The sequence below is a fragment of the Sceloporus occidentalis genome, unplaced genomic scaffold, assembly GCF_023333645.1.
Source record: "Sceloporus occidentalis isolate IW3139 unplaced genomic scaffold, rSceOcc1.0.p SCAF_48, whole genome shotgun sequence".
NCBI lineage: Eukaryota > Metazoa > Chordata > Lepidosauria > Squamata > Phrynosomatidae > Sceloporus > Sceloporus occidentalis.
In genome coordinates, this window is record NW_028317028.1 from 4,522,943 (window position 1) to 4,547,924 (window position 24,982).

The window sequence follows — 24,982 nt, forward strand, 5'->3', positions numbered from 1 at the left end:
GTGATATGAAAAGACCATATCATATAGATAACTGAATTGAATGAGCTAGAAGATTTTTAATGGCCAAATTGCACAACTAAACTCCACTTATGCTTACCATCCACAGAACACTGTTCGACAATCGTTTATAACTGGGGTTCTTAACCTGTGGGGTACGCCTCCCTTGGGGAGGTTTGGACCAACTCCAGGGGAGGTGTGAGTAGCCTCTCAACTATAACTTGTTTTATGCAAACTCCTGCCTAAGCCTAAATTTTGGGCCGTTAAAGCTTGGGAGGTGTACGTCATAAGAACTTTCACAAGAGAGGTGACATAAAAAGGTTAAGAACCACTGATTTATACAAATGATTTATGTATTTATACAATTAGTATGAATTCAATGCTAAGAATGGGTGAATTGATTCTAATCTGAAGCATTCCTCTCTTTTCCTTTCAGTGACAGACTGTAGAGTGACAATGGACACCATACAAAGGTTTTCATCCCTCCCTGTATATTTACCTGTAAACTATCATATCTGCAATGCCGATGTCTCTTTCTTCCTTAAAGAGGCCAACCAGGACCTCACAAAGAACTCCAGTCTGCAATCTCGAACAGAACCAATCTTTGTATACAAAGCCAGTGTGCCACCAGGGATAAACGCCACGTATGGACCTTATTCAGCAGAACAAACAGTACCTCGAAATTTGATTTTAACCTCAAACACTTTCAGTTCCACCAATAAATTCACATTTAACTGGCAGTTAAGGTCCCATATAATTGAAAGCTCCATATATTCCAACAGACCAAAAGTACAGGTGTTGTTTTATATAGCTGGAAAAGAATGGAATGACTATACCTCAACTGAGGTTTTACCGTGTGTGAAGATGATTGCAGTTTTGGACAGTAGGGAGCTTTCATCAAGTTGTAGACTGAAAGGGAATTTAGGACTTTGTGTGGCAGAACTTGAGCTCTCAGCCAGTTGGTTAACAACTTCCCTACCTCCCAAGGATCCTAATGATTCCTCTCCACCCCAAGGAGTCCCAGTTGAACTCCACCAAGTCATCTATACCACTGGTGAAAACGAAGAGTGTTCCACCGAGGAAATTAAATGGTCGAATAGGATTCACTCAAATAAAGACGATATTCAAACATTCTCATCAGCAATGGAACGAATTGGCAGTGTAATTGTTTATCCAACTCAAGACACTCTGAGAGTATCAGTACTTAGACTGGATAACAATATTCTTATCCGTTTTCCCCAAAGTCCAGTGAAGGTTGGGGACATCGTGACATTTTTTGTTTCAATGGTTGGAGGCTCATCTACACATCAGTTCATGTTGAGGTATGCTGGTTGTGTCATAAATTTAAAACTAATATTTTATTTTTCTTTATTATTAACAAATGTATGTAAAAGAAGTACCAACACATAAAAAAAACAAACTTTTATTCTGACATATTAGTCCATTCCCTTGGTCCAGTTATTAAATTTTTGTGTTAGAATTAATTTTTATATGTAACATCCGATATGTTTCATACTGGTTTATCAGATTCTTTTGCAAGACCCTTTGACTCTCAAAAGCTAATAATTATGTCTTCGTAGCTTTTTGAATTACTGTATATTTACCCAGGCCTAATACGACCCTGACAAAGTGATGGAAACAGTTGGCATAAACAGTAATAGAGCATATTAATGGTGCATTAATTAACACTAACGGCTGTACTAATATATGTAGGAAAAAAGGTTGCCTACTATGGTACAATGGGCTGGAGGTAAATCTATTACAACTAAATGTATACCATTCCTTGAAGTAAAGTTACACATTTTATTGCAGTTAATGAAGACGGGCCAGTATACCTTAGATTTTTTCCTGTTGAGTAAAGATTTGTATTCAACAACTTACAATAGATTTGTATTGAATGCAGTCCAATATCAGTCGGTAGGCAGCAGCTAGACTAAATTGTTTTGTCCAAATGGACAATAGGCTGACAATAGGTTTATTCGTGTATTGCACCATGATTTATTTGGTTTTGTATTGGGTAGATAGTAAATGGGCTTTTCTGGATTCATGGAACACATGCAAACTTACATCTCCAAATAGACTATATAATTTTTTGTATATCTAAACTACGTAGAGCCCCATGAAGTTAACCAAGAGCATTTTACTGCATTGTAAATATATACAGGCATGCTTTAGTTATTGGAGTGCTTCTGTCTCACCCATCTATTCCCCCTCCTGATCTACTGAAAGCAGGGACCATACTATAATATGATTTTGTGCATAGTTAGTAAAACACCCATTCTACTCCAACGGGAGCTTAGTATCCATTGAAATGGGAATAGCAGCAGCTAATGACATATCTGCTACCTAAACATTGATGTTTTGCTAGCGTGTGTGATTGCTCCTGCTTCAGTGAGTTCTTCGGGGGTGATGCTGAGCATACGCAACATGTTTACATACTTATGTTTAATTGATTCAATTGAGTGTAATGGGAAATGTATTGACATTACTTTAGGCCATCATGTCTATGTTGTTCAAAGCCCACACTGTTTGAGCTATGATGCTCTTGGGTGCTGTGGCAGGATCTTGATTTTTTTGGGGAATACTCATCAAGCTGCCTTGCTCATTATGAGATTCTGGCTGCAACTTTTGCCATCTTTCATGAAGAAAAGGTTCCAGAGAAGCAGACCTTGACTTACCGCAGATCATCTTTAGTTGTGGATGGCAGGAGGATAAACAAAATAAAAGCTTGGAGTGCAGAGATTTAGCAGAAAGGTTGAAGACAGGTTGCCGGTATACAGAACACTTGAGAGATATGTCTGTTTTCTTAGGCTGTTGGCTTTGCCTTCCCAAAGATCTTTTTGGTTTTGTTATATGATTATATGTATGACTACTGAGTGATTTTTATAAATCATCAGACTACCAATTTACGCAACAATGCATATTCTATGTTGAGTAGGAACCAGTATGCAATAAGTGTCAGACACTATTTTAAGTGCTACAGACAAGAGTCTGTCCCTCAACTTGAAAGATGAGCATGTATATTATGATCAAGAAAACATGAAATCATTTTATAATAAACGAGAAAAACTTTTCTATAATCTTCCAGCTGAGATTTCTCCTGAATTTATATATATATTTTTTTCTTTTCAATTAATTTGAAACATTTGTGTGTCTCAACATACTGAGGTTTTGTGCCATCTCTTCAGGTTATTTTAACCGCTTCAAAGACATTTGTAATGTGAGCAAACTGTTAAAATAGAGTCCAGTTAAGCCTCAAATCCGTTGGTGTATTATTTTTCTGACTCGGTCACAGTCTCACTGACAGTAATGGGATCGGATTAGCCAGTTTTTAATTAGATGCATTTTCAAAAGACTCAGTCATATTTTTTATTCTTATTTTTTTTCCGAGTTGGCAGATCCAGCCAATTATCTTCAAACAAGCCCTTCTTCCATTAATGTGTTTTGTTTCATTTCGAATGTCACAAGGACAGCAGCAAGGAGACAGAACTGGCTTTTTTTTTTTACAACAAGCTGCGCCCCATTGCCAATCTTGTGAAATGCTGTTCGTTTAATACTTTGTTACAAAAAGGTCCCTGTCCTCAACATAGCATTCATTAAAATATCTTTGCTTTGTTGCTTTGTATGTTTGTGTGTTCGAGAAATCACAAGTATGGACAAATCTCAATATGTCTGTCCATCAATATGAAAGGCTTCTCTTTCTCTTTTTCTCTCTCTCTCTCTGTCTCTCGCTATCTCTCTCATGTGTAGGTGTGTGTGTATATATATATATATATATATATATATATGTATATATATGTATAGATGCGTAAATATATATATATATATATATATATATACACACATTATATTATTGTATTTATTTTATTATAATTAGATATTATCTTTATTAAATATATTATCCAAGACCACCCAGGAAGTATTCCTTTGGAAAAGTAATAAAAAGTACAGTTTTCAGGAGCCCTTACAGGTCTTTAAAGTGTGATTTATTCAAAAATTATCAAACAATGAAAATACAGTGACAATAATACTAAAGTTAATTTGAAGGGACAGAAACATTGTTCCTAACGGTGCTTGTTACCGTATTTCCCCATGTATAAGATGCCCCTTTTTAAAAAAAAAAATGGGGTCTAAAAAGTAGGTGCGTCTTATACAGTGGTTGTAGATTGCAGTTCCCAGTCCCTCCCTGCAGTCACACTGACAATCGGCCCCGCCCCTTTCTGATTAACAGTCCCTCCCTGCAGTTACACTGATTGGCCCCGCCCCTTTCCTTATAGCGTCCACATGGCTAAGCAACTCATCTAACAGTAAGTAAAACATTAATTTTTGGGCTGCTGAAAGTTAGGGGAGGTGGGGGTTTATTTAGGGGCAGTTATGATTGATGGGGTCTTTAGGGTTAATTTGGGGGCAGTTATGGTTGATGGGGTTGTTAGGGTTAATTTAGGGACAGTTATGGTTGATGGGGTTGTTAGGGTTAATTTAGGGGCAGTTATGGTTGATGGGATCTTTAGGGTAAATTTAGGGGCAGTTATGGTTGATGGGGTCTTTAGGGTTAATTTAGGGGCCGTTGGGAGCGATGAGGATGATGAGTATAATAAAATTTGAGTTTAATAACTATGTAATAAAATTTTTTCAAATTTCGGGCAAATACGGTAATAAATCAGAGATTTTATACACAACGCAAAAGCATTCCTGTGAATCTACATTTGTGACTATGGATTTTGCGTGTCCTGTTATTCCATCTTAGTATTAAGGAAGTTTGGAGCTTTAGTGAATTCAGTTCTTACACCTAAAAAAACATTTGTTACATGTGTTATATTAAAATTTTTTCCAGAAATAAAACAATGACCACCCCATATTCATCTCTGGGATGAACATTATGAGTAAGCTAAAAGCTTCTGTTAATGCTCCAGGCAGGTTTACTAAAACTCAGTTGTAGCCTCTGATCTGTGGACAGCCAGTCAAGCTCCCAGGTTAATTATATTTTAAAAAGGCACCTCGAGGAAGCAGGAAGAAAGTTAACAATTAATGTTTCCTTTTGCTTATCACCTAGTGCAAGAGGAAGCGATATACTGTGTACAGTCATATAATGTCCCCCCTGCACCAATCGATAAGCCTCTCAGAATGAAAAGAACTCATGAATGATGTCAGTGCAAAGTACTGGCACAACGGTATCTTGCAAAGTTTGATACACTAATCACTGGAAAACTAAAAATAGATGTGACTGTGTGTTTAATAAAGGCCTCTTGGGTTTTCCACCTTGTGCTTCTCTTTTAAGATTTAAATCCACGTGTGCTTTTCCTGTCAGGTTAGACACTGTTAATTTCTGGTGCCTTTTTGACTTAAAATGACTAAGCTCCTTCACAACCTCAGGCTATGCTGAGAGCCTGCTGTCCCTTCCTCCTCCGTTCAGTATTATTCTTGGACGCAACATACTCAATAAAGAAATGCAAATAGTTTTTGTCACCTTTATTGTTATTTTTTTGTGTATTCACTGCCATTAGCCAGCACCTTGCCCTCAAAAATGAGAAAAAATAGAACCTTCCCGATATCAGCATCAGGACAATGATCTTCAGGTGTGTAGGCCTGAGGTGTTCTTATTCAGTATACCTACTCCATGCAAATCTGAAGTTCAACATCATATGAAAATAGTGGAATTCTTTGTGAATTCAGTTACTAAATTGTCTAATAAATGTTTTGGCTGTTGGGCATCGTCTTGCATTTCAGTTAATGCTAAAATGGCTCAGAAGTAGTTCTGAGGAGTCATGTAATGTAAGTAAGGATTCAACATTTCTAATGCACAGGAGAGAAATATCGCTAGTTGCATATCCAAGACCATGTGATATATGTGACATCTTAACATTCCAGATAATAAGAATGAATGCAATGCAGTTTGGTCACCGAGTCTCCTTGCTATATGTTTGTGTAGTACATTTGAATCCACACAAGCCAAGTCTCACATGAGGTCTGAATGGTTGTAGACCAACTACATTGCTGCCAAAGCATGTAATGTGCGTGTTTAGGATTTTGACACTAAATTACCCAGATTCATATCCATGCTTTTGGTTTTGTGAGGATGCTTACATTACAGACTAAGTAAATTATGGGTGGTAATAATGGTTTTTAGCATTTGTTTTTTGTGGTTTACAAATGATTATCATGTTCCTGCATAATCTGTTAGGCTATCATGATTAGAGTTTCCGATTAACCTGGGATCCTTATGGGAGAAAAGTAAAATATACATCATTTGAATACAAAAAAGGCATTGGTTGAGTTTCTATGGTTTGTTAATTCTGTGGATAAATACTAAAACACTAAGGCTTACTGTGGGTAAAATAAATTTTGATGTGCCATGGACTAGTTTGTAGCCAGTAAATGAACAACCTTAGGGGTTCCATATAAACATTTTGAAAACGACCCCCTTTTAATGTAAAATCAGTCAGCAAGATAATGAGCATTGAGAAATGCTATTTTGCCAGGGTTTTGTATGTATGATAACAGTTCATTCCTGCAGTGCTGAATATCAATTGGAGGTTTTCAGAAACCGTAGTTCAGTTCAAAAAGAAAATCACCCCTCAGCCATCTCTTTGAAGACTTTATCCTAAACCCCCTGCATTGCTGAATGGTCACACAACTGATCATTCAGCTTCATATTTCCCTATTGTGCTTCAGTGGATGTGACTGTGACAGTGTACGATTTTTCTTGTTTTCCCTAACCCTTTACATTTATTAAAGGTAAACTGATACGTTCCGTTTTCAAGGGATTCTTAAAACCAATTTGATGTTGCAGAGTACAGATCCAGCCCCAGTTCAAGTTGCTGATTTTAAGGGCCAACCAACAAGAAATCTAAAATTATAAGAGGAGTGTTTGGAGCAGCTCGTTTGGCTATGACATAAGAAAGGTCCTCGTGTGCAATGATACTAAAGGAGGATTGAGAGTCTGCTTCATTAACCTGGCTGATTGAGATACTGGGCTTAAGTCCTTGTTAAAATGAAGACATCATGTATTAAAACTTGCATACGTTAAGTCAGTAGCGTACCTAGCGGGGGGCGGGGCGGTCCGCACCGGGTGCCGCTCATCAGGGGGGTGCCAACTTGCCGGCACCCGGCACCCCTCCAGAGACGGACAATAATGTCCGCTGCTGGAGGAGCAGGCTCGCAAGGGAGCGGTATTGGAGGTCTTTAACAGACCTCCGGCTCCCTTGAGTGATTTTAAGCCGGGTTCAACCCTTGAACCCGGCTTAAAATCACTCAAGGGAGCCGGAGGTCTGTTAAAGACCTCCGATATCGATCCCTTGCGATCCGCGCGGCAACAGCTGCTGTGCACCGGGATTTGTTGTCAGATCCCGGCGCACAACACTGAAGCCGCGCCCACTGAACTGGAAGAAGACAGAAGAACTGAAGAAGAGGAGCGAAGAGGAGGAAAAGAAGCTGTAAGGAGAAAAGAGGAAAGGTAGGAAAGCATTCAGTGAGTGAGAGTGGATTGGTATATGTGTGGATTGGTATGTGTGGATTAGTATGTGTGGATTGGTATGTGTGGATTGGTATGTGTGGATTAGTATGTGTGGATTGGTATATGTGTGGATTGGTATGTGTGGATTGGTATGTGTGGATTGGTATGTGTGGATTAGTATGTGGATTGGTGTATGTGTGGATTAGTATGTCTGGATTGGTATATGTCTGGATTGGTGTGTGTGGATTGGTATGTGTGTGGATTGGTATGTGTGTGGATTGATATGTGTGTGGATTGGTATATGTGTGGATTGGTATATGTGTGGATTGGTATTGTCACGTTCTACCCAGGCTGCAGAGCTGCATATCTGTTTTGCTTCAGTTTCCCTGTTTTGCTTAGATCCATTCCTGGATTTCCTTTTGCTCTGTTCTAATCTTCCATTTGTCTCAGTCTGCAGTCTAAAAGTATGTCTCAGTGCTATGTGTTTGGATTACATGTTTAGTTTGTTTCGTACCGCTGTCAGCAGGGATTAGCGTTAGGACCCACCGTCATTGGAGTACTTTGGCGTAGTGGTGGGCTAAGCATACTATGGCCATATGATGTGACGGAATCTCCAATTGTTATCATATAGTTCTAGGCTAGTTCCTGTATTCATATTTGTCTGTCTCTTATGTGCCTTTGCCCTTCTTCCTTGTATCATCTGAGGATTCTGGTTCCTCTCTCCTCTCCCTATGTCCTAGTTTATATGGCCTATCCTTGCTTAAAGGAGAAGCGTCCGAGGATTCCGGCTCCTTACTCCTTCCCCTGTGTTCCTTGCCTTGTTCCCTGTCCTTTGTTGTGCCCTGTATCATGTATGTCTTGTATGGTTATGTTTCGTGCCTGGTCTCCCTGTCCCTTGCTTGTTTTGTTTCTGCTATATCCTTTGCTCAGCTTCCATACTCCCAGCCTGCAGCATCCTGCACGTGATTCCAGTGATATGTTTCATGCCTGCTCCAGGGTGTCTGCAGGATATCACTTAGTTTAATTCTGGACTTCATCCGCTGCTATATCAGAGCGCTGGTGTTTGGCTGCGCAACCCTAGGTGCTCAACACCTGGGTGAGTGTGGTCGCCCTGCATCCATGCCCTGTCCAACTCCACTACTGCACTGTGACTCCTGCACACAATCTTTGGGCGCGCTGGGTCAATGCAGTCATCTGTTTGGACCCAGTTTGTGACAGGTATATGTGTGGATTAGTACAGGGCTCGACAAATCCCAGGCGCCAGGTCGCCATGGCGACAGAGAATTTTGGCGCCTAGGTTTTGTCAGCCTCTTACATCCATAAAAAAATGTAGATGTAAGAGGCTGAGTAACCACACGGGGGCGCTGCTGATGCTATCTGCCCAGGAGTCTGGGCAGACAGCACAGCCACTCAGAGCCCGCCCCCGAGCCTGAGATCACTCCCACGGAGTGATCCTGTAGGCTGAAACCGCGGTTGCTGCAAAACCAGCAATCGTGTTTTCAGCTGCCACAGGGGGTTAATTCCCGTTTTGTACGGGGCTCTGCTGCTGGTGGTCTGCCTGGAAGCCCAGGCAGACCAGCAACAGCAAAAACGAGCCCCCACAAGCCCTTTGATGATTTCTGTAGGCATGGAAGCCTACAGCAGTCATCAAAGACTCCCCTCCCTGCAATGGCTGGTCTATAGACCAGCAATTGAGTCCCAGCTGCCAGAGGCAGCTTCAGGGACAGGGGAGAAGGTTCTTTGGTCTCCACATGAGTGTGGACACCAGCCCCAACACCCCCCTGCTGCCTGATCGCTCCATGAGAGCGACAGTGCAGCGTTAACCCCTTCAATGCCACACTTGTGTATGACACATTCGTGGCATTGCAGGGGTTAACATTTTCCCCCACAAGCTTGTGGGGACTAAATATCAGTCAATGCTGTGCTCCAATGGAACATCAGCATCGAAAGAGTTAAAAAAAATTTAATTAATAATAAAAAAAAAAACAGCACTGACCTGAAAGTCCAGGGTGCTTCCAGGTCAAACGCTGTGAGTTTAGTAAGTGGGCTGATGATGATCCGATCACTCCTAACCAACTGTTAGTTTAAAAAAAATCCTGGCTCCTAACTTTTTTAACTGGCGCCTAGATTCACAACAAATTTGTCAAGCCCTGGATTAGTATATGTGTGGATTAGTATATGTGTGGATTGGTATGTGTGGATTGGTATATGTCTGCATTGGTGTATGTGTGAATTGGTATATGTGCAGATTGGTAAGTGTGTGAGAGTGATGGGTGTTATGCTGTACCATTTCCAATGTATTTTTCATTATATAATTATGCTCTAGTACATCATAACTCCCATCACTCTATACTGTTCCATACAGTGGCAGAGCTGGGAGACAGAGGCCTTGCACCCCCACCGCAGGACTCCTGAAAGGTAAGTGAACTTCAAAGGGGGAGAGGGTAGATAGTTAGGAGGGGGTAGATAGGGAGAAGGGAGTGAGACGGGGGGATAGGGGATAGATAGGGAGAAGGGAGTGAGAAGGGGTAGGTAGGACAAAAGGGAGTGAGAAGGGGTAGATAGGGCAATCATACTCCTATCATGCCAAGTCTGCGAGTACATCCTGGAATCTGGGTATGCCTGGGCATGATAGAAATGTGATTGCTGTTAAAAATCAAATATCTATATATATATATATATATATATAGATATTAATATTGTTATTTAAATGTTTTGTCCTATTTTGGTGTGTTACTTACTTTAAATACAAGTGTTAGATTTTTTTTTATGGTGTGTGGGGGGGTCATATTCGGTTTCGGCCAGGTAAATGCTGCATTTTCGGTTTCAGTCCAGAATTAGTTTCGGTGCATCCCTACTACTAATGAAGTGGTAGGCCTATACCACATCAATGTTTGGCCTTGTATATAGTGATAGGAGTTATGCTGCACTATTGACAATGTCTGGCTCAATGTATAGTGATAGGGATTACGCTGTACCACCGTCAGTGTGTGCCTCAGTATATAGTGATAGGTGTTATGTTGTACCACCGTCATTGTCTGCCTCAGTATATAGTGGTAGGTGTTATGCTGTACAACCGTCAATGTCTGCCTCAGTATATAGTGATAGGTGTTATGCTGTACCACCGTCAATGTCTGCCTCAGTATATAATCATAACACTAATGCTGTACCACCTTCAGTTTCTGCGCCGGTATATAACGGTAGAAGCTATGCAGTTTTAAAGTGTGTGTGTGTGTGGGTGGGTGGGGGTGCCACATACAGGATCCGCCCCAGGTGCCAAATACTCTAGGTACGACCCTGCGTTAAGTACAGGCATATTGCTTACTTTGTTGATTTTAAGTCTTGCTTCTTTGGCATTCAAACAAATACTGTGGGCATTCTTTTTAGCTTTGTTTTTCTGGATTGTATTTCTAGTTGGATCGATAACACATGTGGAGAACATTCTGCTCCTACGTACAATGAGCATATACTTTATTCTTTTTGCAAATGAAATAGTGAAGACAGTATTTAAATATCTCTTTCCTTGGGAGTGTTCTACATTTAGTTGACCTCAACTGAGACTTGTGCACAGCCATGCTTATTACTGGACCAATCAATAGAAGTGTTATCTTTTAATTTCATGCCATTTACTCCTTTACTCTTCTTGAATATCCACCAGCTGTGACTGCACGCAGCTGTGCAGACTGTATTTGTGCAGAAGGCTACTTTTCCAGCTAAGCAAAAGCAGAATTAGAATTTAGAAATTTTGCAATTTAGGGTTCTGGATTATCTGGGGGAAAGTAACAGTGAAATGATCTGGTTTCTACTAACACAAAACATATGTCCGATTACCCTTTCTCTAAGGTGAGCATGTATAAGACTGCCTGCCAATGTCTTATCATTTAACCTGTGTACTCTCTGCTGGATAACACTCTTACCTGTCAATACTGGAATAACATAGCATTATCACATTGATGTCTAAAGATGAACAGTATCCCTTTTAACCTTGAAAATGTGTACATGGATGTGAGGTCCACTCTTTTGGAAAATAAGTAAATGCAATATTCATGATTTGTTTTTTTATTTGGGTTATTTACAAATAAAATTGTTTGTGAGAGAGGTGCATCTACTTTATGGAAATGACCCCCCAGGAAAAACCATTGAATAAATGCCTAGGGATGCGTCCAGGGATACGCCAGTACTGGTGTACCAGGCCCAGTGAAGCAAGCGGCTCTGACCCCCTGTTCTCTCAAGAGCAAGGAAGTTAGCCTCCTCCTTGACTGCAGGGGCTGCAAGTACACAACACCCAGGCACCTAGGAACCAAGGTGTCACGTAACATGAATTATGTGAACCCACGGTAGTCAGAGGCAGTGGAGACAGGTAAGAAGTCTGTATGTGGACTGTAGTGTTAGACCCAGTGTTTATGTATGTATGTATAGTGCCAGAGTCAGTATGTATAGTGTAAGTGTGGGGTGTGTACTGTACTGTAGTGTTAGACCCAGTATGTTTATGTGTGTATGTTTAGTACCAGTGAGTTGGTGTGTGGGTCCAGGTTTTGACCTTCAGTCTCTGGGTAAAAGCGCTGCTTCTCTGGGTCTGCAGGTCACTTATCTCTTTCTCGGGGCAGGGGAGATTGGTGTTTAACCATGCACACTCCCTGCGCACTTTACCTACTATCCAAGACTGCCTGGGGCTAGTCCTACCCCGATGTGCAGTTAGTCCTGCCTCATGCAAGTTAGCGCCATACTGTCAACTAGTCCCACCCCTCACTAAGTAACTCAAGCATTCTCATAACCTCCAAGTGCTCCACGCAAGAAGGAATGGCTCAAATACTAGGCTGGTAAATCCTCAAAACATTTAAAAAAAAAAAAAAATGCTATGTGCCTATTAATACACTACAAACAAAATGGTATTTACTCGGCACACACCCATGCCAGCATTTTGACCCCATGACAAAGCGGGCGTTCTGCAGTGTGTTATACCTATGTCCATGTTTTCTCCTCTAAGTCCCTTTTATCTAAGAATTCAGAATGCTCAAGATGAATGTGTCAGTTTTTGACATTCTAAAATTATTTAAATGTGTTATTACATGGAAAAATATAAAAATACTGTATTATTATTCTAAATGTCTTAATTATTTAAACAGCTTTAAGAGGTCCCTATTTCAGCCCAGCCACTGGCCACACTTCTTATGCACCCCTAAACACAAAAGTGTTGGGAAGTATGACATATGTGAACATATAGAACTGGCTCATGTGCCTGTTATTGAAATGACGTTACCAAAAATTTCTACTCTTTCTTTTTCCCCTGCTTTCTTTCTTTTCCCTATTCTATCCCTACCCTCTCTCTCTTGCATTCCCCCTCCCTTCTTCCCTCCCCACATTCTATTTCCCTCCACTGCTTTTTTCTTTTTCTCCCGACTTTAACCCATCTATCATTTCCTTACCTGCCCGCACCCAACTCTTCCTGTCCTCACTTTACTTCTCCTACTATCTGTTCAAGATGCCTACCTTCTCATTTTCTTACTTCATCTCACCTTACCTCATAAATCCTCAGCACTTGTCTTTTGATCACCATCTCACAAACCCTAACATTTTCTCATCTACCCACACCAGCGGTGAGCCTAGAGTTAGTGGAGCTTGGGTGCAGTATCTCGTCGGCACATGTGTTAGGTAATCCCAATGGGTGCTAGGTAATCCCAATGGGTGCTAGGTCAGAGCAAAGGGGAGCTGAAGTAGGTGGGTCAGAGAGGACAGGGCAGGAAGAATCTGGCAGGGTCAAGCATGAGATTAACTGGCTGTGGCCAGAGGGAGAGGGGAAGAGTCCAGACAGAAGAGCTGGGAGGTGCATGCTGCAGGTCAAAGCAGTGGCAGCAACAAGGGGCTGGGAGGATCAGAGGGGAGCTGGAGATGGGACAGGGAGGGATGGGTCAAAGCAGAGCGGATGGGCCAGTAATGCCCTGAAGTTAAAGCTCTATTTCATCTGCTCTATTTTTTCTACCCAATTTGTTTTCTATTTACAGTATCATGCCACCGCATAAATAATTCTGCAGGTGATATTTCTTATTCATATTAGAATAATATGACCAGGGCATGCTTTCCCTCTTTCCATCTACCTAGTGAAGTCTTTTTAGTCAAATTTGTAAAGTAAGCTTTAAGGACATGAGAGGTCTCTTCTTCAGATGGAAGAATTGATGATGAACCGAAAGCTTATGTAATTTTACATCCTTTTCTGTGTTGGCCCAACTAAAGACTCGATATTCTCTTGGGTTAAATAGTATCAATTTTCTAGTAAACCACTGTAACTAAGTGCATTTTAATTTTTACACTCAAGAGAACTGTGACATTACACTGTTACACTAAATTTTTTGGGGACTTCAAGTACATAATCCTTCTGGTCTAAGGAAAGAGGTCAATAGACATTTTTATTGTGGCTTATGACAATTCTCTAGACTAAAGTAGTATACTGGTATTAAACATTTCGCATATCAGCCCGTTTACAAATATGGACATTAACTGGACATAAAATGGTAGAACCCCACAAAGATGAGCTTTAAAATATAACCACCCTGTTGTGTCCAGGTGTCCAGGTTGGATTAAAGGTTGAAAAGCATTAAAATATTTGCCAAGTGTTAAATACAAAGCTCCACTAAATTGTGAAGTGGATGAATATTAGTGGATTGCTAATATTTCCTATATACCCAGGATCTTTGCAGGTTAAGACTATGGAATCTGCTACTGAGTTTGAGAATCATTTTTCCATGCATATCCAATTACTCCTATAGAGAGTTCATGGTTTTTCAGTACCTTTTTGTCCACATAATTCCTATCACTTCCTGCTAACAGAGTACAGTTATAGTTCATCCATCATTTATTATTTTTTCCTTAAAGTCACTTTTGCAATGCAATGAATGCAGGGGGTCAAGGACTTTACTTAGCAGAAGCTTACCCATCAGCAATCAGTATGTCCTCTCCGAGCCTCATTCACAGCCCTTAATCTGTTGTGATAGGACGTTCACACATTCATAAGCAAGTTGTCTTGATTCCATCTTTCAGAACAGATCCAAAATGTTCAGCCACATTCAAATCAGGGTAAACTCTAGGCCTTTCAGATAATGAAGAAAAAGTAAACTTCACTTAGGCACAACACATAATGTATTTGATTTGCCCTGAAACAATTAGCCTAGTCATTGTTTGCATTGACTGTGTTGTTTGGGTCTCTCAGAAATGTACACTTTCAGGATGCTCTCTCTATAGTCCATTCACTATTCCCGTTGTTAGACATGATCAGTCTATCATTTTAATAGTAGGTTTATTTGAACAGTGAGAGACAGAATAACAACAAAAAATCCAGAATAACGCATTTCAAATAAGATTTGATTTGCAAAACATGACTTAGTACTTGGTGGCAAAACCCTTGTTGCAATCACAGAGGTCAGATGTTTCTTGTAGTTGGCCACCAGGTTTGCACACATCTCAGTAGGGATTTTGTCGCACTTCTCTTTGGAGATCCCCTCCAAGTCATTAAGGTTTCGAGGCTGACATTTGGCAACTCGAACCTTCAGCTCCCTCCACAGATTTTCTATGGGATTAAGGTCTGAAGACTGACTAGGCCACTCCAGGACCCTAATGTTCTTCTTCTTGAGCCACTCGTTTGTTGCCTTGGCCGTGTGTCCTGTCCCCTTAGCAGAAAAACACCCCCAAACCATAATGTTTCCACCTCCATTGGGGATGGTGTTCTTGGGGTCATAGGATTTCAGTCCTTTATGGCGTAGTGTGTTACCAATTGTTTTTTTCTTGGGGACTATGGTTCCAGCTGCCTTGAGATCATTGATAAGATCATCCCGTGTAGTTCTGGGCTGATTCCTCACTGTTCTCATGATCATTGAGGTGAGATCATGCATGGAGCCCCAGACCGAGGAAGATTGACAGTGATTTAGGGTTTCTTCCATTTGTGAATAATTGCACCAGCTGTTGTCACCGTCTCACCAAGCTGCTTGGCGAAGGTATTGTAGCCCATTCCAGCCTTGTATAGGTCTACAATCTTGTCCCTGACATTCTTGGACACCTCTTTGATCTTGGTCATGTTGGAGAGTTTGGAATGTGATTGATTGCTTCTGTGGACAGGTGTATAACTTATTTGAAATGCGTTATTCTGGATTTTTTTATTCTGTCTCTCACTGTTCAAATAAACCTACCATTATAATTATAGACTGATCGTGTCTTTGTCAGTAGCAAAAATGTACAAAATCAGCAGGGGATAAAGTAATTTTTTCCTTCACTGTATGTGTAAAAGAGTAGAGTAGGTGGTAGAGTGTGTAAGAATAATAGTTAAGCATACAAGCTTGAATCTTTATGGTGTAAAATACCACTTGTATTAAGTGTAGTATAATAAGTACAGTAGTCAGGCATTATTATAGAGGCATAAAAGATATGCTTACGTAAAGAAAGGAGGGCCCTGGCTCTAGTACCTGCTGTGTAGTAGGAAGAGGGTGGATGCACAGTTACGATCAGGGGGAATTGGAACAGGGAAAGAGAGAGGTTTTTAGTCATTATGCAGAAGCTGTTAAAAGACCAATTGGATAATGACTAGACTTGGGCACCAGGGGGCTCTTCGTGTTCGTCTTCTGTTCTGTTGGTCGCTCGTACAGACTTTTAGGCTCCTGGTGCTGTAACTTACCCGGCACATCCCACTGGTCTCCCTGTTCTATGAGTTAAATGTCCGTACGAGCGACCAATAGAGTCGCTCGTACGGACATTTAACTGATAGAACAGGGAGACCAGTGGGATGTGCCGGGTAAGTTACAGCATTGGGGTTTTAAAAGTCTGCACGAGCGACTCTGTTGGTCGCTCGTGCAGACTTTTAAAACCCCAATGCTACAACTTACCCGGCACATCCCACTGGTCTCCCTCCCTGTTCAATTAATTAAATGTCCGTACGAGCGAACAATAAAGTCGCTCGTACGGACATTTAACTCTGTACAGGGAGGGAGACCAGTGGCATCGGCAGGGTAAGTTGCAGCATTGGGGTTTTAAAACCCCAATGCTGCAACTTGCCCTGCCGATGCCACTGGTCTTTAACTAATCGAACAGGGAGGGAGACCGATGCCACTGGTCTCCCTCCCTGTTCAATTAGTTAGTCCGTGCCGGGTTAAATGTCCGTACGAGCGACCAATAAAGTCGCTCGTACGGACATTTAACTCTGTACAGGGAGGGAGACCAGTGGCATCGGCAGGGTAAGTTGCAGCATTGGGGTTTTAAAACCCCAATGCTGCAACTTGCCCTGCCGATGCCACTGGTCTTTAACTAATTGAACAGGGAGGGAGACCGATGCCACTGGTCTCCCTCCCTGTTCAATTAGTTAGTCTGTGCCGGGTTAAATGTCCGTACGAGCGACCAATAAAGTCGCTCGTACGGACATTTAACTAATTGAACAGGGAGGGAGACCAGTGGCATCGGCACTGCCGATGCCACTGGTCTCCCTCCCTGTTCAATTAGCTAGGGGTTAACTTTTTTTTAAAGGGTTAAGGGGCCATGCAAGTGAGCCTATTGGTCGCTTGCACGGCCCTTTAACCTATGGATTTCTGCTCCCGTTAACCCCTTCGATGCTGTGTTAACGCAGCATCGAAGGGGTTAACGGGGGCGGAAATCCATAGGTTCACTGTCAGGGGCTACAAAGACCGTGCGAGTGAGCCTATTGGTCACCTGCAGGGTCCTTCTCTGGCATCAACCAATTGGTTGATGCCAGAGGAGGTCCCTGTAGGCGACCAATAGGCTCATTCGCACTGCCCTGTAACCCGTGACGGCGAACCTGCGGATTTCCACTTCCGGGAACTGCCGCGATGCCGCGAAGCCGCGAAGACAAGACAAGGTAAGATGAAGGGGGGGAATGGTAGACGAAGACGAAGACAATCACGAAGATCTTTGTGGTGTGTGTCTTCGTCTTCGCCTACGTTTTACCGCCGCCGTCTTCTCTTCGGCGTGTCTTCGGAACGAACACGAAAACGCACTCTTCGTGTTCGTTTCCATGTTCGCCCGAAGACGAATGCACAAGTCTAATAATGACTATTGATGGGACAAGTGGGCATGTTTGTATACAACATTAAATATAGGATGGGGAAGAGAGCGAGAAAGCCTTGAAGATAAGAGTGATGATTTGGAAGATAATGCACTGTTTTCTAGGTAGTCAGGGTATTTGTGATGTTAGTATGTTAGGATAGGTGGTTTTCTGGAATATGTTTTCTAGTTGACAACATATTGTAGGAAGTGGGAAGACCAGTGAGCAAGGCATTATTAGTCCAGGTGGCAAAATAGTAACACATATGTAAGTGTTTTCATTGTAAAGTGAGAGAGAAATAATACTTTTAGAAAGGAAGTGGCACGTTTTAGTTACTTCCTTAACGCTGGCAGTGAGAGAAAAATGAATCCAGAGTTACCCCTAAGCAATGTACAGTTGGCACAGAGTAAGTGAGTGTTGGGTGGGATTTTGGGTGGAAGGTTAAGTATCTCAGTCTTTGACGTATTACATGTTAATTGTCAGCCATCCAAGAAGATACTTCGGTAAGACAAGTAATGACCTTCTGTTGAATTTCAGGTGAAAGTAAAGATATGAAAAAGATAAATCCGAGTGTCGCCTACATACAAATTATTTTATAAGTGGCTTGGGTAAAGAGTAGAGAGAGAGAAGAAAATGCCCAACTATGTCAAATAAAAAATAATAATAAAAAAACATAATGTACTTATTTAATGGACCTTCTGTTTTTTCAAGATTCCTATCAACAAGCCTAGTTTTATGTCCCTTAGATGTCCAACCTTCTAAGTAAATCTTAGAGATGTCTAACCCCTGTGAACAGAATAAATGAGGATCAATCCTAAAGCATTAAAACATTGTCCAAAAGGACGGCGGTAGGCATCCCTATGACAAAACCCAAAGACAAATATAAAGGCTTCTGCATTAAATGGGTAGTACAGTACCAAGCCAAACATGCCATATTATAGGGAACTTCTATTGGTTATTGGCTATTTTTTTTTTATTGACTTGGATATTATTTCTGTCCTGAACATAGAGTTGTAACTGGGGCTCTTGGCATCTGGGGCAGGGTTTATAGGTCCATCAGCTTTTTGAAGTGAAAGAAAGTGGAAAGCTCGGTGGGCCCCTGTTCTTGCGGTGCTCAGAGCACTTGCCCCATGGGAGTTAAGACCCTGCTAGAACATTAGCAAATATGTGCATACTCACAAGTGAAAATTGCAGTTCCATAGTATATCATTTAATCTTAATTCATTTTTTGCCATAATATTTTTTTTAATTTCCCATTATGGTTGTAAAATTGTGTTTTACTTTCTTGAGTTCTCATTTTATTTCTTGTGCCATAACTAAAGGTGCTAAATTTATAATTTAACAATATACAGTAGTCTTTCATTTAATGCTTTATATCTTTTAACATCATCCTCTGCCCAGCTAGGTTTCTCTTAACAGATGTATATCCCAACTGGTAGCTGTACATAGGGTGGCATCAGTAATTGGCAACTAAATATATGTAATCTTATCAAGTCGTTTGCCATATTAGTCTCAAGTACCAAGTAAGTCCATTATCACCACTAGATTATGAGTGTTTGCAATTGTCAGAGTGAGAACGTGTATAATTGATTTCAGTCTGTCTTGAGAGAATCACAACAATCCTGCACATAATGAATTAAAACCGCATTCTTCGTAGGAGACAGTTTAACGGGGGATTTGGGGCGACACAAGAGGAATAAATATACCTTATGTTATAAAAATAACATATGCTTGTGGGCTGTCTGTGGATTCACAGTCAAACAGACTCTTAGGTATTACATGGAATTTAAACGCACTTGAAATACAGAAATAGCCAGAGGCAGATGCTGAGTTAGGCCAGGTGGGAGCTTTGGCCTGTTAAATAAATAGTGCACTTATGCAGCTGTGTTCAAATTTAAAATATATTTGGCAATGGATAATTCACTGCCTTTTCTTGTTTAAACAGTCTTAAATGTACCTTCCTTTACTACACTTGATTGATTAATTCATTAATTGAAAGGAATATGGCCAAGTATTTGGTTGTTATTTTTACCAGTGTGGGTGAGAGGACGCCATTGGCTTCTTCAAGCAGTCAATCAGTTGCAACAAATGTCGGACCACAGAGGAGCGCAGCTTTAATATGCCATCTTGTCTAGAGGGGGTGTCAAGGACATTAGGTTGTTCCTTCAAAAAATATATGTTGGCTAGCATAACCATTCAACCTCCTAACATTTAGTAGAGTAACCTTTTTGAAGTGTTAGCAGCTTAAAGTCTTTTAGGGTCAGCTTTGAATATGATGTTCATTCTTCTTGGCATATTAGCTCCAGGTTGGTTGGACATAGCTTGTGTGCAGCACTTTGTTCTACCTTTTGTTCTACCCCTATCTATTCTACACTATCTATCCCCTCCCTACCCCCCCTTCTCACACTATCTACTCCCTACCCCCCTTCTCACACTATCTACCCTCTCCCTACCCCCCCTTCTCACACTATCTACCCTCTCCCTACCCCCCCTTCTCACCAGCTACCCTCTCTTCTTACTAGCTACCCTCTCCCTACCCCTCTTCTCACTAGCTACACTCTCCCTACCCCCGTGAAGCCCCGGCACTGAGACAGACACCTCACGCTCCCACCACTGCAGCCGGGGCAGCGTTGAGGCGGGTGGCGGTAGGGAGCAGAGGAGACAGAAGGACGCCGAGTGGTTGGTGAAAACGACCGCTCGTCACCCCTCTCTCTCCTCCTGTGTTTCTATTGGGGGATTCATATAGCCCTGTGGGGATTTCTTAATTATCGGTCCCCCCCGCATGAGTTACTGGGGGTACTCCCGGTTCCTACGCCCATGATGTCATACCTAGAGAAATCTCTTTAACGCATTTCTTATTATCAGTCACCTTGCAAAAATGTTAAATTTTATGTTTTAAAATATAATACCACTTAGAACAGCATTTCAATGTAATTCAAAGCTGAAAGGGGTCCTGAATACTTTCATAAACACATACAGTAAATCACAGGCCTCCTGCTGGATACATAGGATCACATACTACACTTTTACTGTTTGCCATGTAGCTGCTTACATCCAGTACATGGACTTCACGTTAAAGTATTATGTTGGCTATCTAAACCCAAAGCCTTGATTAATATTATTAATTAATCTTATTAAATTACAGTTTATATAAAGTGTATATATCTTTATAAAAGTGTGTGTTTGTGTATAATAAATGTATTGTGACAAACCACCAGTAAGACTGAGGTAGTGTCTAAGATTTTGATATAACTACACAGTCTTCTAGAGTAGGTAGGACTCAGAGCCATTTCTGGACGATAAGCAGATGTCTGTTTTATTTGCACAATCCTTGTCAGAGTAACATAAACGCAATAAACAAATTGCTTGCTTACTACTCGTGGCCAGCTTGTCTGCTTACCAACTTAAATAAATGCAGATATATTTAAGATAGTCTGGCAGCGTCTTCCCCTGCTCTGCTCACAAATAACACACTTAGGCTCTAGACTTGGTCTGCTACTTATTGCCATTTATCAGTCACAGGTGGGCCCAATGAATTAACTGTTCCCTGAGTCTTAGTCCTTGTAAAATATGGACTGGTGTCTTCAGGACATATACACTCTGTTAGTGGGACGGAGAGCCAAAAAATACACAAAAGAAAGGATAAGGATAGAAAATATTATACTATACTCTTCCTGAGGCTGTACTTCACCACCATACAGGGCAGGAACTGTAACACTCTGGGTCCTAAATACACACAATTCAAGACCAAACATTTTACCCTGCGTTTACATATACAGTCATGGCCAAAAGTTTTGAGAATGCCACAAGTATTGTCTTCACAAAGTTTGCTGCTTCAGTGATATTTTTGTCAGATCTTGCTATGGTATATTGAAGTATAATTACAAGCATTTCAGTGTCAAAGGCTTTTATTGACAATTACATTAAGATAATTATTGATAATTACATTATGCAAAGAGTCAATATTTGCAGTGTTGACCCTTCTTTTTCAATCCGCCCTGACATGCTGTCAATTAACGGCAGCCCATTCTTGCTTAATCAATGCTTGGAGCTTTTCAGAATTTGTGGTTTTTTGTTTGTCCACCGCCTCTTGAAGATTGAGGATTCTCAATGGGATTAAGGTCTGGGGAGTTTCCTTGCCAAATTTTGATATTTTGTTCCCCCGAGCCCCTTAGTTATCACTTTTGCCTTATGGTTTGGTGCTACATCATGCTGGAAAAGGAATTATTCGTCACCAAACTGTTATTGGATGGTTGGGAGAAGTTGCTCTTGAAGGATGTTGTACCATTCTTTATTCATAGCTGTATTCTTAAGCAAAATTGTGAGTGAGCCCACTTGGCTGAGAAGCAACCTCACACATGAATGGTCTCAGGATGCTTTACTGTTGGCATGACACAGGACTGATGGTAGCGCTCATCTTGTCTTCTCCGTATAAGCTTTTTTCCGGATGCCCCAAACAATCGGAAAGGGGATTCATCAGAGAAAATTACTTTACCCCAGTCCTCAGCACTCCAATCCCTGTACCTTTTGCAGAATATCAGTCTGTCCCTGATGTTTTTCCTGAAGAGAAGTGGCTTCTTTGCTGCCCTTCTGGACACCAGGCCATCCTCCAAAAGTCTGTGTGTGTGCAGATGCACTTACACCTGCCTGCTGGCATTCCTGAGCAATCTCTGCACTGGTGGCTCCCCGATAACGCAGCTGAATTAACTTTAGGAGACGGTCCTGGTACTTTCTTGGGCGTCCTGACACATTCTTCACAACAATTGAACCTCTTTCCTTGAAGTTCTTGGTGATCTGATAAATGGTTGATTTAGGTGCAAACTTACTATCAGCAATATCCTTGCCAGTGAAGCCCTTTCTGTGCAAAGCAATGATGACAGCACATGTTTCCATGCAGGTGACCATGGTTAACAGAGGAAGAACGAAGAGTTCAACCACCACCCTGCTTTTAATGCTTTCAGTCTGTTATTCTAACTCAATTGGCATAACAGAGTGATCTCCAGCCTTATCCAGGTCAACACTCTCACCTGTGTTAACAAGTGAATCACTGACACGATGTCAGCATGTCTTTTTGGGGCAGGGCTGAAACGCAGTGGAAATGATTTTTGGGGATTAAGTTCATTTTCATGGCAAATAGATTGCAATTCATCTGATCACTCTTCATAACATTCTGGAGTATACAGTACAAATTGCCATCATCTAAACTCAGCAGGCTTTGTGAAAATTAGCAGACAACAGACTGCAACATTTGGCCACGACTGTATGTATATATATATATACCGTATTGGCTCAGATATAGGCCGCCACCTGTATATAGGCCGCACCCTAAAAGTTTGGTGCTTTTTTAAAGAAAACGTTTTTTTTCTTTAAAAAAGCACCAAAAAAACATGCTGCCACTCTGTCCCCCCCGAGATATGCTGCCACTGTCCTCCTCCTCCTCCCCCCCGAGATATGCTGCCACTGTCCCCCCCCGAGATATGCTGCCACTGTCCTCCCCCCCCGAGATATGCTGCCACTGTCCCCCCCCACCCCCCGAGATATGCTGTCACTCTGCCCCCCCCGACTTACCAGAGCAGACTCCCGGGTGTCTTGCGGGGCCGGCGGGGGACATCTACGCAATACGCGTATAAAACTTCCGGTGCCGGCACTCAGCAGATGTGCCGGCACCGGAAGTTGTATACGCGTGTTGTGGTCGTGGCCTGTTTTATGCAAAATTATGCTAATATTTAAATACACAATTTAGACAAAACACATCTAACAATAAATTTGATTCAGGAATACAGTTAAATTATGTAAAGACGAATACCAACAGATGTTATGATATATAATGATATACTTTATTAATACCTCTAGCGGTAAAAACAATATATCGAAAAAGGTTACCATAACAAAGTTACTGACAGTCAACAATTATATTCTAATAACATTGTAATAACATATGTACTTAACTTCAGAGAGTATCAGCATATCAAATGACTCCTTTGGTGTTCAGTTTCCAAAATGGTTCTAGATACCAGGATCATATAGAAGACTTTAAAGGATTCTTTCAGTAGTTGTTTTCTAATTCTTAGTTACAATACTAGGCACTAAACTAGTCCTAGCTTCTTGGCACTTAACTAGCCCAAGATGAAAGAGCAGCTTTCTATTTCATACTTTTTCTCTGGCAAGCTTTCACAGCTCCCTTAGCTTCTGCCATGCTGCTTCCTTCTTGTCCTTCCAGTCTCCTCTGCCCTCCTCCTACTTCCTGGAGTTCCTGATATCCAATTGTTCCTGGCATAGCCCACATGGCTTTTCATGTAGGTAGCCATTATCTATGGTCTTAGATAAACAATAGATGTACACATCACTCACTCTCTAGTGCTACCTGGTGGTAGAGGTAAGGCACTTCTTAAACAATAGAACTAATTGGTATTGTAATGTATGCCACAGTTAGGGGAGTGGTTTATCCAAAGGGAGATACAGATATTGTGTCTGTGACGTGAATCACTAATAATGGACGATGCAATCCATGTCCACAACAACGCGTATTGCGTAGATGTCCCCCGCTGGCCCCACAAGACACCCAGGAGTCTGCTCTGGTAAGTCTTGGGGGCAGAGGTAAAACGCATCGTGCGGACGGTCACCCCGCGCTTAGACAACCTCCCGTGCCAACACCCCCCCCGTGGAAAGTGCTGGCAGGGGAGGCTGTCTGAGCACATCCGAGAGTAGGATACAGGTCCCCTGCACCGCTGCGGGGGATCTGTATCCTAACCCCGCTGCCTGCCCGGCGCCCGGGACTGCATGTCCCGGGCATCGGGCGCTAGACCCCGAATATAGGCCGCACCCCCACTTTAATGACTTAAAGTGGGGGGAAAAAGTGCGGCCTATATTCGAGCCAATACGGTATATATCATGCACACAAAGATGTGTGGATCTGGATCTTTTGCTCTGATAAAAGCAAAACGAAAAGGGAAATAATTGCACCTGTCAATTAGTTCTAGACCACAGAGATCGATAATTAGCAGTAATTATTTTGTACTGGGAAGAAGATAAAAATAAGCCTGTTTATAGCAGCAGACGTGGGATATGGCAAGGCAGGTGCCTGGACCCCTCACAATAAGAAATGAACATATTGGATTTGTATTACAGACATAAAAGACAGAACAAGCTATCCTTGAAGCTACTACTTCTCTGCAGCCTAGATCAATAACCACAGAAGTATATATTTCAAGAATAGGACTTATTGTAACTAATTGGATTTCTTATAATAAACCTTGTTGTGGAGTGTACATCCTCCACCTTTTAACCTACATACAAACTATCCATAAAAATGAAATTTTGCTAGAGCATAATTAAGATCTTGCAATTAAGGATTTACCAATGCACTGAAATATACACCAAAGTCGAAAGAATGTAATGAAACTCCTAGAAGAACTCTACTTCAATTTGACGAGTCTTTTATTGCTAGTTTGAACACAGGGACCCATAATTTGTACTATTTATGTTAATTGCCATGT

At 41.4% G+C, this 24,982-nt stretch overlaps 1 protein-coding gene across 1 annotated transcript in view; it reads left to right on the plus strand.

Moving 5' to 3' along the window:
- Positions 1–453: 453 nt before the first annotated feature.
- Positions 454–24,982, plus strand: part of TMEM132B (transmembrane protein 132B) — a 206,118-nt gene continuing 181,589 nt past the window's right edge. Inside the window, exon 1 of the mRNA XM_089491063.1 lies at positions 454–1,319. Within this exon, the coding sequence (XP_089347189.1) occupies positions 454–1,319 (866 nt within the window). The remainder of the gene's footprint in view (positions 1,320–24,982) is intronic.